We start from the raw sequence: 13,354 nt of genomic DNA, 5'->3' as shown, positions 1-13,354 counted from the left end.
TCGGACCGAGCTGAAATGTTTTCCCATTGTCGTCCAATTTACTCCATAAAAACGTTACACATAGATTCTTCTTCCATTAGGGAATTTTTATAGAATTCCCTTTGGGATCAGATGGGAAGTTTTTGACACAGAATATATATTAGATAAAATTCGAGAATTTTCAAACAGCAGAGATGGCAAGTCGCAAGTTTGTCCAGATTCATAAAACACTTGATTCTTAACTGTCGAAATTTGGAACACTTTTGAAGCTCAGATTCTCCTGAGACCAGTTCCCTTCTTCGCAGAAACAGATACTTAAATTTGCAAAAACATATTTTTGTCTCGAAGAACAAGTGCTACCCCCTTACCTTGACGCATTCAGGGGGCTGACTTTGTTCTATTTAATATTGCAGCAAAATGAAACAAATTAAAATTACGTATGAGAAAATTTATTAGTATTTAATTTTTAACATAAATTAAAAAATACTGGGGTCAAGCCATATTTGAAAATAAGTATTGAAGACTTCATATTTACTTAAACTTTAAGATAAAAATAGTAATAGCTACAGCTTATTACATTAACCCCAAGTGGGTTTATTTATTCTTCGTTTTAAAATAAATATCGAAATCGCTTATTAATCACAATTGTCTATACTGAAACTAAGATTAATTATTAATCGATTTACATTGTGGTCAAAATTCTAGAAAACTACGTGCATCATGTTTTAAAACCAAGTTATAAAGTTCTGGTAAATCGAACAAAGGGAGAATTCTTTGAACTAGATTGGTCGTTTTCGAGGCGCCGGCAAATGTGATTATCTAGACTAAACTGATAACAACCGAATGACCGAGAAAACAATAGTATCAGTAAGAAAAAGGTCGACTTTTTAGCATTTTCACTTAAAGGAAGAACGTTCCTCGAAGACGTAATAAACAGCCTTTTGTCAGTAAAATACAGTAAGGAGTTATTTCCAACGTTTTGTTTACTTTCGCAAAATTCTTCAAATCGGTAGCCAAACATTGCACCATATTATAACAATGTTTGATAAGGGATTAAAAATGAAAATATAATTATGAAAAAAAAATAAAAACCATTTTATCTCAGGATCAGGAAACGAATTTAGACTAACATTTCCTGTCTTGTCTGTCAGAAACGATAAAGCCATTCTTAGGACAATCGACATTGCTGAATGCAAAAAGTAAATTTCTTAAAATTATCCGTTGTATTTATAATTGTTAAAACCTACACTTTTCATTTGACAAAAATAATTGTTGTTAGAAAGTAGTTAAAACGGCAAATTCCAGACGAAATAAGATAGGAAACATGATGAATACAAGTTAAGCTTTGGTTCTTCATAAATCATAATTCAATTAATTATTCTTTCCAATGTAAGGCCTTGGTTGGGATAAAAAAATCAGTGTCACGAGCGGGATTCGAACCAACGACGTTCGGCTAAATACGCCGCTACTCTACCACTTGAGCTATCGGGACCTCGATCCTCTCGGACACCAACTGCCCATCTCAACCTTCAACCGTACGAACCTTCCCTCTTTTTACTATTTTCGATACACTGACTTTTTCATCTCAACCAAAACCTTACATGGAAAGAATAATTAATTGAAAGATGTAACTTGGCCAATTGACCACTAAAACGTAAATGAATTAATATTTAATCAATCATAATCTTTCATTAAACAGAATTGGGGATCAGAATTGCGTTCGTGTTTTTCTTAGCTGTTTGTTTACTAGAATATTTATGGCTTTATTTAGTTTCGGTGTTTGTTTATTATTCTACGAGGTTTTTATTGTCTTACACATTCTGATATCTGTTACTATCGTTTATAACATGTAAAAGGATGATCCTTTAAATATAAATTTATCCATAATTATTTAAGTTAGCATATTTCGTTTGATCAACGCATTTCTTTATAATAATTACTGACTGAGTAAGAAAACGACGAAATTCGGTAAACTCAAAACCCCTACAAAAAATTTGTCTACCTTATTGTACCACTAAACAAATTTAATTGTATTATTTAATTTCAATTTGTAAAATGATCAACAACTTTCAATAAAACTTGATTATTCAAGTTCACTGTCAAACCTGATGATTAGATGTTAATAACCAATCGGCTTTTGCAAGCTTAAATAAAATATATCGATATTTGTCCAACTGCATTCTATCCACGTCAGGTTTTGGAAACCATGTTAAGGCAGAGGAATGTCAGGACTACATGCTCCCCCATTTCAACCACCCTCCCTTGATACCTGTCTGGTAAAAGCCAACCCCTCAAACCTGCATTCCTTATTATTTTAATTCTCAATTTCACAGTCCCGCGATGATGACCAAGAAATAAATGTATAAAATTGTTTTAATACAATGTACACGTGTAGGTCTGAAATTGCTATAACTTTGTCAAAAACTTATATATTTATTCCCATTGTAAACGAGGTCAAAAAGACAAAACAAAACTATAAATCATAAAATTAGCAAGCTAGAATGCCATGCAGACTTTTAATAAATATGCTCTTTTTTTTTTGTTTCTGCTAAGCTTGAAAACATGTCGACGTAATAATGCGATCATTTATATTTTCTACCTTGAAGTAAAACAATCAAACTGTTGACAAATATTTATCAACATAGTAAAACTTCCCAATCGTCAACCTTGTTAAACGATAAGACCAATTGGAAAGAAAATAAAACACTCAGTTCCTTCAATCAAGCATTTCTGGAATATGCTCCATCAGGACGTTGAAACTATTATTAAAAATTACAATTTCATTACAATTAGCGGTATAGAATGGACGAGTTGTCGATCTCGTTCTTCTCTTAGCTGTAAAAATTCACTAATTACAATTTCATTACAATTAGCGGTAGAGAATGGACGAGTTGTCGATCTAGTTCTTCCCTTAGCTGTAAAAATTCACTAAGTTTGAAACCATAAGTTTCAGAGCTGTAAGTAATTGACTTTGTGAATTATTAATAATAGTTTCAAAGTCCGGTTGAATGGGATATCTTCAAAAGCTTGCGGGAAGACCATAATGTTTTCCTTTTCTTTCAAACTGGTCTTATCCCTTATAATTATATCGAGATAATCTTGTATTAGCTATACTTTATTACTATTAGAGTATTATTTTTTTAATTTTTAACGTAGCAGGTTTTCACTCAAAGGCGTTTGGACGTGCCAGTGAAGTTAAACCCGCCGGTTTTAGGTCAGTGGATCGGGTGGGCCAGACGACGTGCTTCTGCTGATCCATCGTCCCAACAAAGAACAAAAAAAAGAAAAACTTCGTTCCACTCTATCCTTGGGTTAAACAAGCAGTAATAACTGCGGTTCTGTCCTTATTGAACGTTATAAAAGACCATAAAAACTTTCCAGAGCAATGACACCGCCCGGTTATTCCAATTTTAAACAAATAGGTCTTATAGACGTATTCTTAAATGTCAAGCATAAAAGGGCTGAAACGTGACATCTCCGATATATTGTGAATTTGACTTATTTGTAATTTAAATAAATGTTATATTAAAAGGGAATTTTCAAGCAGGCTTCCTATTTTTCTTTTCTTTTTTTTTTATAAGTAAGGTAGTTTTTTCACTTAGTTCACGATAATACTTCTGTTCGAGATTTATCCTTTAATTAGACGAGCTTCAAAAATGAACGTAATCAAAACTAAAATTGTTAGCTTCAATTTTGATCATTTTTTTAACAGACGTCCTAGATGCTTTGGTTTGTTTAACTTAGTCCTAATTCATGTTGTATATTTATCAAACGAACTCCAGCAGTTAATTATTTGTAGTTTGGTCATTTCCGAACATTTATTTTTTCCTCATTTTTCCTGTATCTTCAATTATTTGAACTGAAGATGAAGCTGACCAGACTGAAATGAATCAGTTTCGTTCAATAAACGACTGAACTACAGGTTCAACTCAGTAATCTCGCAATTAATTTTTATTACAACCATATGTATGAAATAAAAAAAGGTTTTATTCAAATTGAAATTCTATGTTTTTTCATTGATGAAATTGTAAAACCTTTATCAAAAACATTTTTTTTTAGTTTTAAAATATTTTATAATCAAATATCGTTTCGAAAATACTATAGATTTACGTATTTTTTAGTGATTCACTCGAAAAAGTTATTTTAATCTTCTGTTTGAGCTTCTCTGGTATACTGAGCAAACTATTGCACGCTTCAATATCGTCGATGTTGCTGAGGGGCATTATGACCAAAACCTACAACTAGAATGATGTTTGAGATAATTAAAACTAGACGTGCACTAGAAAAATTAATCAATATATAAACCAATAATTTTATTTTTTCATTATTTGAGTGAGTAGAAATACTTTGATTGAATATATAAAAAAAATATATTTTGCATTGTATAAATTCACTTTTCCACATCCAAAATGTAATTGTAATATGTAAACAATATTTGTAAATCCCAGGCCCTGAAGATGATCTCAATAAAGATCGAAACGTTGGCACGATAAAGAAAATGTTTTTCTGAAACCTACATCACACCAGATCGCATCTCACGATTTCTAAATCAATATTTTTTCATTAAGTTAATTTCTGAAGCATAGGCACTTACAGTAAAAACATGGGAAAATAGGAGGCCTGCTTGAAAATCTCATTACATATAAAGCTTTTAATTACAAAAAAATAACAAAACAACATTATTAATTACAACAAAATAACATTCAAAAAGACTTAGGTAAATACATGAATTATGTTTCATTGTTGGAGATATTTTAATTTACAAATGAAATTATCGAAATATTAACATGATATTTTGAGAAGTCTGAAAGAACACATTTAATTCCGAGGGAAATCGTTTCCTTCTCTACTCAATCAATTGTTTTGATTGATGAAGGCAGTATATTATGTCATAGTTCTATGAAAGAACTGTTTTTTTGTTTTTTTTTAATTAATGTTTCATACACGTTTATTGATGTGCAAGGCGTGAAAATGTAGTGTAGCCTACGTAGACACTTGTCTACCACAAAAGTGGTAGTGATCCAAAACGTGCAAAATTATTCATTTTTATGCCAGTTAAACTTTTATATGTATACATTGTATACTTTTTTAAGGTTGGTATGATCAGATAGCTGCGGGAAAAAATAAGAAGAAAAACTGCGTTTTTTTGTATGCCATCGTTTCGTCAAATTTAATGACATCCTCAAGGCGAGTTGAAATTGAGTTTTTCATTCAATTTCAAAAAATTGTACATGAAGGTTGAACCATGTTTTGTCAAAAATCAGCTGTATTTCTTATTCTATGAAGGTAGGAACAGCCAAAAAAACTAGTATAAGAAGTATAATAATCCGATAATTATATTAATTTAAACAGTTTGAGAAGACGAAGAATTTAAAATAAGAGATAAAAGTAAATTAAAACAATGTACTCTCAATATAAATATAAAATATAAAAGCAAATGTAAAAATAAATTAAAACCTTCAAATACAACTTTGTAAAATTGTCTGAAATCTCAATTAATACCCTTAATGATGTCAATAAATTTTATGAGACTGTGGCATTTTTAAAACGCAGCTTTTCTTTTATTTTACGTATCTAGATCATCCCAAACTTAACGTATATATTTAATTTAATAGACGGTATTCATGAAATAATTACTTTTCAAGTCATATATACCATGAACGCATTTAGGGCTTAATATTTCCAAATACAATCGGTTAAATTTTGATTATTTTTTTTTAACTACGAGTTTAATTTGATATTTTCAACGTGATGCAATGTTTGTCTGGGAACCTCTTCTATCACTTTCCGTCGGATGGCGTGATGTGACACAATAGATAAAAATTCAAACGATTGATCAGTGTAGACAGTTTTGTATTCATATCCGAAAGTCCTCGGTTGATGATCGCAATCTGTTCTCGCCGGGACTGTTTTTTTTTTTTTTTTGAACGGCAAAGATCTTAGAACGAAGGTCATATCAAACATTTTCACCGCGTCCTTGCCCTTATGTTACCACAGTTGCTGCCTTATTTTATCCTCGTGCCACCACAATCGCGATTGACGGTCGGTGATCTTTTGACGAAAAACCGACCGAATTGTAGCGATTTTTCGCCTTCCCAATACCAAACAACGGGCATGGAAGGTCGCCTATTTTGTCTATTTGACGGAGGAAAGGGTTATAAAATAATTTTTAATCCAGGGTGGGGGCAAAGGAGAGATGGTGGGAGGGACATGGTGTAACCGAGTATTGAGAGCTGCCACTGGTTCAGTCGTGTGCTCGTCTCTTTGACGCAGAGATTCGTTGTGTTATGTGCCCTAATTCACTTCCACCAGCCGTCTCCCATTCCATGCTGGATACTTCTCTGGATCACACTCAAGGTGTTTTCTCAGATAATCGCACCTCACGCGGTTATCAGGTAAGGGAGGCAACACAGCCGGGGTTTTTTTCACAAGAAAAAAAATCTCGGGGATTTTTATTTAAATTTATCTTTATTTGTCCTCCAGTGGCCAAGTTTGCCTTTTTTTCTCCAAAACTTTACACTTTTGAATCGAAGGGTTTGTAGCATAAAAGAGAGAGTGCTGGCTTGTGGCGAGAGAGCCGACGAAATGTGGGATTGTAGGCCAGTCGGGTTCATCCCACCCAGTTTCACTTGCGTGGCCCATTTAAAAAATCTACCCCAAAGTTTTTATTATATTCAACCCTTTAATAAATTTTTAAGATAAAAATCCTGCAAAAAAACCGATATCCGATCGTTTTCTCTGAAGATTAAAAGACTAATAATAAAAGATACGGTTTCAATTTTAACATTTTTTCTGACCGAATAATCGGTTCAATTTAAAATTTTAACATAATTTTACAATTGTGAAACCTTGGCGCTTCGATGTGGTGGGCGGGGTGGAAGACCAGGGATCAATACCCGCAGTGGGGGTGGAAATAGCCTACACCCTCCTACACGTGCAACCGAATCTGTGCATTTATAAAAACGGAGTCTTTTTTGTAACTTTCACAAGCGCCGGTCATTCACGAGAAAAGGAAGAAAGAAATTGCACAAGGAAAAAACCCAAGCTAAATCGTACTTAAAGCGGCGCTTAAAAAAAAAAAAAAAAAAAAAAAAACTCCTGCAATTAATTGATTTCATTATATTCCCTGTACAAAATAAATATACAAATTACATAATTATTTAAAAGCACAAAACAAAAAATTGAATCAAATTTACAGAATGTAACATTGAGAATAACTAAGGCGACAAAATGGCCGAAATCACGTACTCTGCCCCATTATTTTAGCCTGTCTAACTTCCAACACGGAAATATTTTCTACTTTCTTAATTTAAAAAAAAGGTGCATTTGTTATCAATGATATTATAACAATCATTTAGATTACGACCGAGAACTTAGAAATCTCTTACATCTCGGATTTTTTCCTTTTAACTTTAAAATTTACAAACCCTCCATAATTTTCGACATTATTGTCTTAAATGAACTAGTTAAAACAACTATCCATATTCAAAAATCGACCTAGTTTATTTATTTATTTTTTAATGTGCCCGTTGTTTGATGCTGCACATTGTATTTTTCAGATACCAATAATTTCTACCAGTTCAAATTTGATTTCACAGTTTACGACCATTTACGTTTCATTTTTGTTTAAATTACTTAAAATATTATTATTATTAATTAAAGCCAATATAAACACAAAAATCACATGTGTTTAATAATCCAATAAATCTTTTTAATTAGTAAATTTTCCTTTACTTATTTTGTTTGTAGTTGCTAGAAACTTAATTGTGTTTGGAAGGTCGTGTATTAACATTTCTCTGTTGTGTATAAGTCAATAACAGCCTTGAAGTCAATGTCATTACTGCAGCAAGATTATTATAAATTTCCTTACATTTCATTCTCCGTTTTTACATATTTTGACGTGAAACAAAAACACATGTTCTAAATTTTTGTTTAGAAATTACAAAGTTAAAAAATTGCATATGCCTTTTAAATAAATTTTGATTTTTATATCTTTAATTATAGTACATTAATAGAAATTTAAATGGTATGGTGTGTAGTAAACATTGACCTCCCGGTGTCTTCATGTTCATCAAAAAGTGTCACTGCTTTAACCAGAAAATTTCACTCCGAGTTGGGGGGGGACACAGCATCGCCAAGCACCACAATCATGTATGTCATAAAACACAGTACAATGTAAAATAATTGTCTCCTCACAATTTGTTCAGTTTTTTATTAAACCTAAAAGAAAATTCAATCATGTTTATAAATCTTAAAATTCCTGACTCTCGGTGTCATTCTAAAATAAGAATCCGGCTGTGGCCAGAGGCCAAAAAAATTTCAATCAGCTATTGGCTGGCGTTATTTTAGTTTCTTCCGATTCTTACTTATTTACAATCAGGTATCAAACAGACTGAAAATAAAATGATTAAGTGTTTACTGTGAATTTTATGTTGATGTGGATATGAAGTAAAGTTGGTTTTAAGCTGTATTTTATTTATGTTCAAAGGGAGTCTCAGTGGCTCCGGTCGCAAACCACTTGCTTCTGAGGTTTTTTCTTCAACCCCAATTCCTTGAACGTAAGTTTTTTAATAAATTAATTCTTTACAATTAATTTATTAAAAATAAAATCTGGTGTATGGTGGTAGAATTCCTCTTAACGGTATCTTCTTCCAAGTTTTGAAGAAAAAAGTATAGTAAAACAGGGTCTTTTGCCATCACAGCACTGATAATTTCGAATTTTAATTTTAGAAATTAAGGAAATTGTTAGTAATTGTTTTAGCCTAATTTTGATTTTTTTCTCTTTGTTTGTTTCCAGCTTTTGGGCAACAACTGGCTGACATTGATGGAGTTTCGACTGGACAGTGCAGAGTACTGCCAAGCTCAGCACAAATAAACACTTTGCTGGAGTAAAACCAAAGGGACAGTTTTACTAGTGATATCAGATAATTCGTTTCAATCCTTGCACCGTGTTGACACCTGGTGAGACCATCCGGAAATTCCACCCTTCACATCTTAGTTAATTTGTGTATGGGGGACGAAACGCATGTTGGAAGTTGCGTTTATATTTCCGGCTCATCAGATGCTCTCCGGTGCTCACCAACAGTGTAAAGTGTTAAATTTTCTATACAACAGTGAGATCTGTTAAACAGATCTGAATAGCATTATTTTTGTATTATTTGTTACACGTTTTGGGATTATATTTCTATCATTACTTTCTTGAGTAAAAAGACCGGCAATAGGAGTGAGTGTTTTTCTCTTTTTGTGTCCATCGGGAAATGAGTATAGACACGATGAGGCATAAGGATATAAGACCCCCTCCCTGCGAGATCCAGTACAAGAACATGAAGTTCCTCATCACTGACCGCCCAACAGATCAGAACATTCATAACTACATTCAAGTGAGTAATAAAAAGAAGTATGTAAAATTAAAAAAAAATCCTATTTGTAAATTCTATTATTGTTAAAATAATTATGTAGCAATTCTTATGATTAAAAAAAAATTACATCAAATTTAGATAAAGTACATTTGTGGTTGTTAGTGCTAGTCTCTTATTGTTACCATGATTCATTTCTTCTATGGTTTGTTTTAATCTTATCTGTGCATTTTCACTGACGTAAACCAATTTTTTATGAGTTAAGATTTCGAGATAAAAAAAAAATTGATCATTTAGTGGGGACACAATTGATTTGGCTATGAATCATTCATTTTTTGCATAAAATCCTTGTTTTTTTTTTTCAGGAATTGAAAAAACACAAAGTACGAGAAGTGGTGAGAGTATGCGAACCAACTTATAAAATAGATGAATTGAAATCAGAAGGAATATCGGTGAAAGATTTGGTGTATGATGATGGAACTTCCCCACCTTCAGAGGTAATTATTTAAGGGAACCTGTCCAAATTAAATGTACAAATTTCCTGCCAATAAAGTTTTTCCCCAATCAATTAATTTTTACTATATTATAAATTATTGTAATAATTTTCAGTTTATTTAATAATTCAATTTCCAAGTGAGAAAAGAAATGGCGATTTTAAATTTGTGCTTTCAATTCATGGCTAATGAAAGATATTGAACTTAAAAAAATGAATATGGCTTATCTTAATCGATTTTATCTAAATCCTTCTTTTCGATAAAATAGCATTTACATTCTTGGAATTTTTTCAGGTTGTTGACGAATGGTTTGAACTCCTCAAAACACGATTTAGAGAAAGCCCTGAGTGTTGTGTGGCTGTACACTGTGTAGCAGGTTTGGGTCGAGCTCCTGTTCTTGTTGCACTTGCCCTAATCGAACTCGGTATGAAATACGAAGACGCAGTTGAATTAATAAGACAGTAAGTTGATTTAGACATTTTTTAAAATGGTTTTTTAAAATAAAGCATATATGTTAAAGCTTAATTCTCAAAATGTGTGGTATTTAGTGATCGTTAATTAATGATTATATAATATTTAATATTATTTAAATAATCATTAATTCTCAAATTTGGTTTTATTTTGGGAATAGTTACAAAACTTCACAAAAAGAGCCTATAAAACATTATTAATCATATTAATGTGCTCAAATTAATAAATTTTGATTAAAAAACATCTTTTTCATAAAATGAATTGCCATACTCACCCCACCTCAAACCATTTCTAGAAATGATGAAAGTGGGGCGAGTATGTAGATATAACTGTTTATAAATATTTAAATGTTCTACTCGCAAATATGTTATAACATCTGGATTTCAAGCATTAAATTCTCATCATCAGGTTGAAGGAGTTACAAACACGTCTCTTGACTTTAATTGTAAGAGTGAACTCACCGATCCACCACCAGCGAGAACCAAATTCCAAAAAATTACAATGAGAACCTGGTTTTAATGCTGCTCAATTTTGAACGTGCAAAAAATATGAATTACAACACAACTAAATACTATTCTAATAATAAATACTCTAAGAAAATAATTTTCAATTATTTATTAATTTGTATGTCAAATATTATTTAGGTACATGTATATAAAATAGGAGGTAAATCAAAATCTATTATATTATTTATCTCCAAGTTTAATTTTAATTTTTTTAACAATGTATTTAAATTGATTTTTTTTTTAAATTTGTTTATTTGATAACGTGTTCAGTGTGCATATTACATGTTATAGAACTATTACTAGTAAATTCAACTTGTTTTATTTCATTCAGATAGTTCTTAAATTCGGAAAATTTGTTCGATTTAGGCAAGTATTCTTTAACTCTTGTTTTAATTTCTATGCCACTTTATCCTATATTTTTAATATTGCAATCATTACATTTAAATTGGTAAAATAAAATAATAAAATAGATTTTAATTCACCTCCTATTTTAAACACGTACCTAAATATTATTTGACATACAAAACAATCACTATTTAAAATTATTTCTTTCAGTATTTATTAGGATAATATTTAATTGTAATTCATGTTTTTCACACGTTCAAAATTGAGCGGCATTAAAAACCAACTTCTCTCTCATTGGGATGTCGCATTGGTGGTGGATCAGCAGGTTCATTCTTACAATTCATAACAAAGAGACATGCTTGTAACTCCTTCAACCTGATGGTGAGCTTTTATTGCTTGAAATACATATTGTAGACAACAAATCTTCTGAGTAGAACCATCATTTACAAAAAGTCAAACCATTTCTATCGTATATTTGTTTTATTTTTTAGAAAACGCAGAGGTGCTATTAATGCTAAGCAGCTGGCTTTCCTAGAGAAATACAGGCCAAAATCTAGACTGAAGATAAAGAATGGGCATAAGAATTCTTGTTGTATCCAGTAACAATTTTAGCCAATCACACAACTAAGTCATGCGTTGCATTGATAGACCCTAATTGATTAAAGTTAATTATCTATATTATGCTCTTTAGATGTTATATCATTTTATATAATTTACTTTTTTTTATTTGTATTTATTTATAAGGGATGACATGTAGCCTGTTAGAATGTAAGAAGTATGATTAAGATCAAAAGTCATGCATTGATAAAGTAGGTTTATGTTTGTACCAATAGTTCTTAGTTCGTCTTAAGTTTAACAGTGTAATATGTATAAAAAGAAGCGAAGGTGCTCGAACCTTCTGAGTTTTGAATTAATCAACATTTTAGATTTGTTTCTAGTAATCTTAACAGGAGTGTGTAACTTCTATTTGGATATGACAGATTGTTTTTGAATAGAAAACAAATGAGAAAAGTAAAAGGAGAAAACTGGGTTTACTTTTAAACCTAATGTTGCAGAATTATAAAAGCTCCTCTTCCCCCCCCAATCAAAGAATAACTTACAAAATTATATATTGTATGAACCAAAATATTTTTGCACGAGTTGACATGCTAAATTCAATGAATATATTTTTAACTTATTAATTTTGACAAATCTACAGACAGCCGTTATTTGATACTGGAATTAGGGATGGGGGTGATGTTTTAACAACTGGGAAGTGAAAAATGTGTGTAATCTCACAATATAATAAAACATGTAATATATTAATGTACATTTTTTATGGTGACATATTTTCCAAAGAGAACCACCATATCTAAAAATTGTGAAATAAAAACACTGCCACATCATAATCAGATTAAGTTATAACCAATTCTTAATGGTACTGTAATTATAATATAATGCTGTGTAGATGTATTTGAAAATAAAACATTCACTTTTTTTTTATTATTCTCTTTTGCTCCTCTTATGTAATTGGAGAAAGTGAATGAAAGCACATTATAGAGAAATTGTCAAAAAAACAAGAAAAAAAACAATAGTTAGCGAAACATGAAATTATGTAAATGCTTAATTTTGACTTGAATGTGATGTTAATTATTTAGAGTTACTACATTACATTATTTGCAGGGAATATGGTAGAGTAGTTAAGATTTACAAATTTTTGTTATATTTTGAAATAAAACATTTAAAAGTATTTTGATGTGATAACCAAGGAAGATTACTTAAAAACTTAATAATAATAAAAAATAAAAAAAAGTTTAAAAAAAAATCATCACATTTGTAAGTAGGCTCGATGATTTACGTATTAGATTGTTATATGTATATGTGTATTTATGTTGTGTATTTGGCTATCTGGTTGTTAGAATTATAAGTATGCATGGGAGAAGGGAGAGAGTTGCTAAGTTATTTAAAAATTGGTTTTTCGATTTTAAATTTAATGATGTATGTAAACTTGTCTATTTGTCATATCTGATTACCTACATAATGGTACAAAGGTATTAGATTGACTTGTGAATTAAATATAAAATAAATATTTACAACAAAAAATGAAAAAGTAAAGACCTAATAAATAAACATACAAAACAAAATATTTGTTTCATTCCTGTTTGTACATCCTTAGATCAAAAGTAATGTCTGTATAATTAAAAGTTCAAGTTATTATATTTCA

At 30.8% G+C, this 13,354-nt stretch overlaps 1 protein-coding gene across 7 annotated transcripts in view; it reads left to right on the top strand.

The window, feature by feature from the left end:
- Window positions 1–13,274, top strand: part of LOC106672934 (protein tyrosine phosphatase type IVA 1) — a 59,638-nt gene extending 46,364 nt beyond the window's left edge. For 3 of the 7 annotated variants that reach the window (XM_014404755.2, XM_024226322.1, XM_024226323.1), the window contains 4 exons: window positions 8,777–9,359; window positions 9,701–9,832; window positions 10,124–10,290; window positions 11,643–13,274. In XM_014404755.2, coding sequence (XP_014260241.1) covers window positions 9,237–9,359; window positions 9,701–9,832; window positions 10,124–10,290; window positions 11,643–11,754 — 534 coding nt within the window. In that variant the 5' untranslated portion in view covers window positions 8,777–9,236 and the 3' untranslated portion in view covers window positions 11,755–13,274. Of the gene's footprint in view, window positions 1–6,207; window positions 6,375–7,930; window positions 8,131–8,467; window positions 8,538–8,776; window positions 9,360–9,700; window positions 9,833–10,123; window positions 10,291–11,642 lie in introns of those variants that run through there. The other 4 variants (XM_014404750.2, XM_014404751.2, XM_014404749.2 and 1 more) reach the window with 4 other exon arrangements.
- The last annotated feature ends 80 nt before the right edge of the window (window positions 13,275–13,354 follow it).

The sequence above is a fragment of the Cimex lectularius genome, unplaced genomic scaffold (genome assembly GCF_000648675.2).
Source record: "Cimex lectularius strain Harlan isolate CLEC.00 unplaced genomic scaffold, Clec_2.1 scaffold48, whole genome shotgun sequence".
In the NCBI taxonomy this organism is placed as follows: domain Eukaryota; kingdom Metazoa; phylum Arthropoda; class Insecta; order Hemiptera; family Cimicidae; genus Cimex; species Cimex lectularius.
The sequence above is the reverse complement of the archived record's forward strand: the minus strand, read 5'-3'. Positions and strand labels throughout refer to the sequence as shown.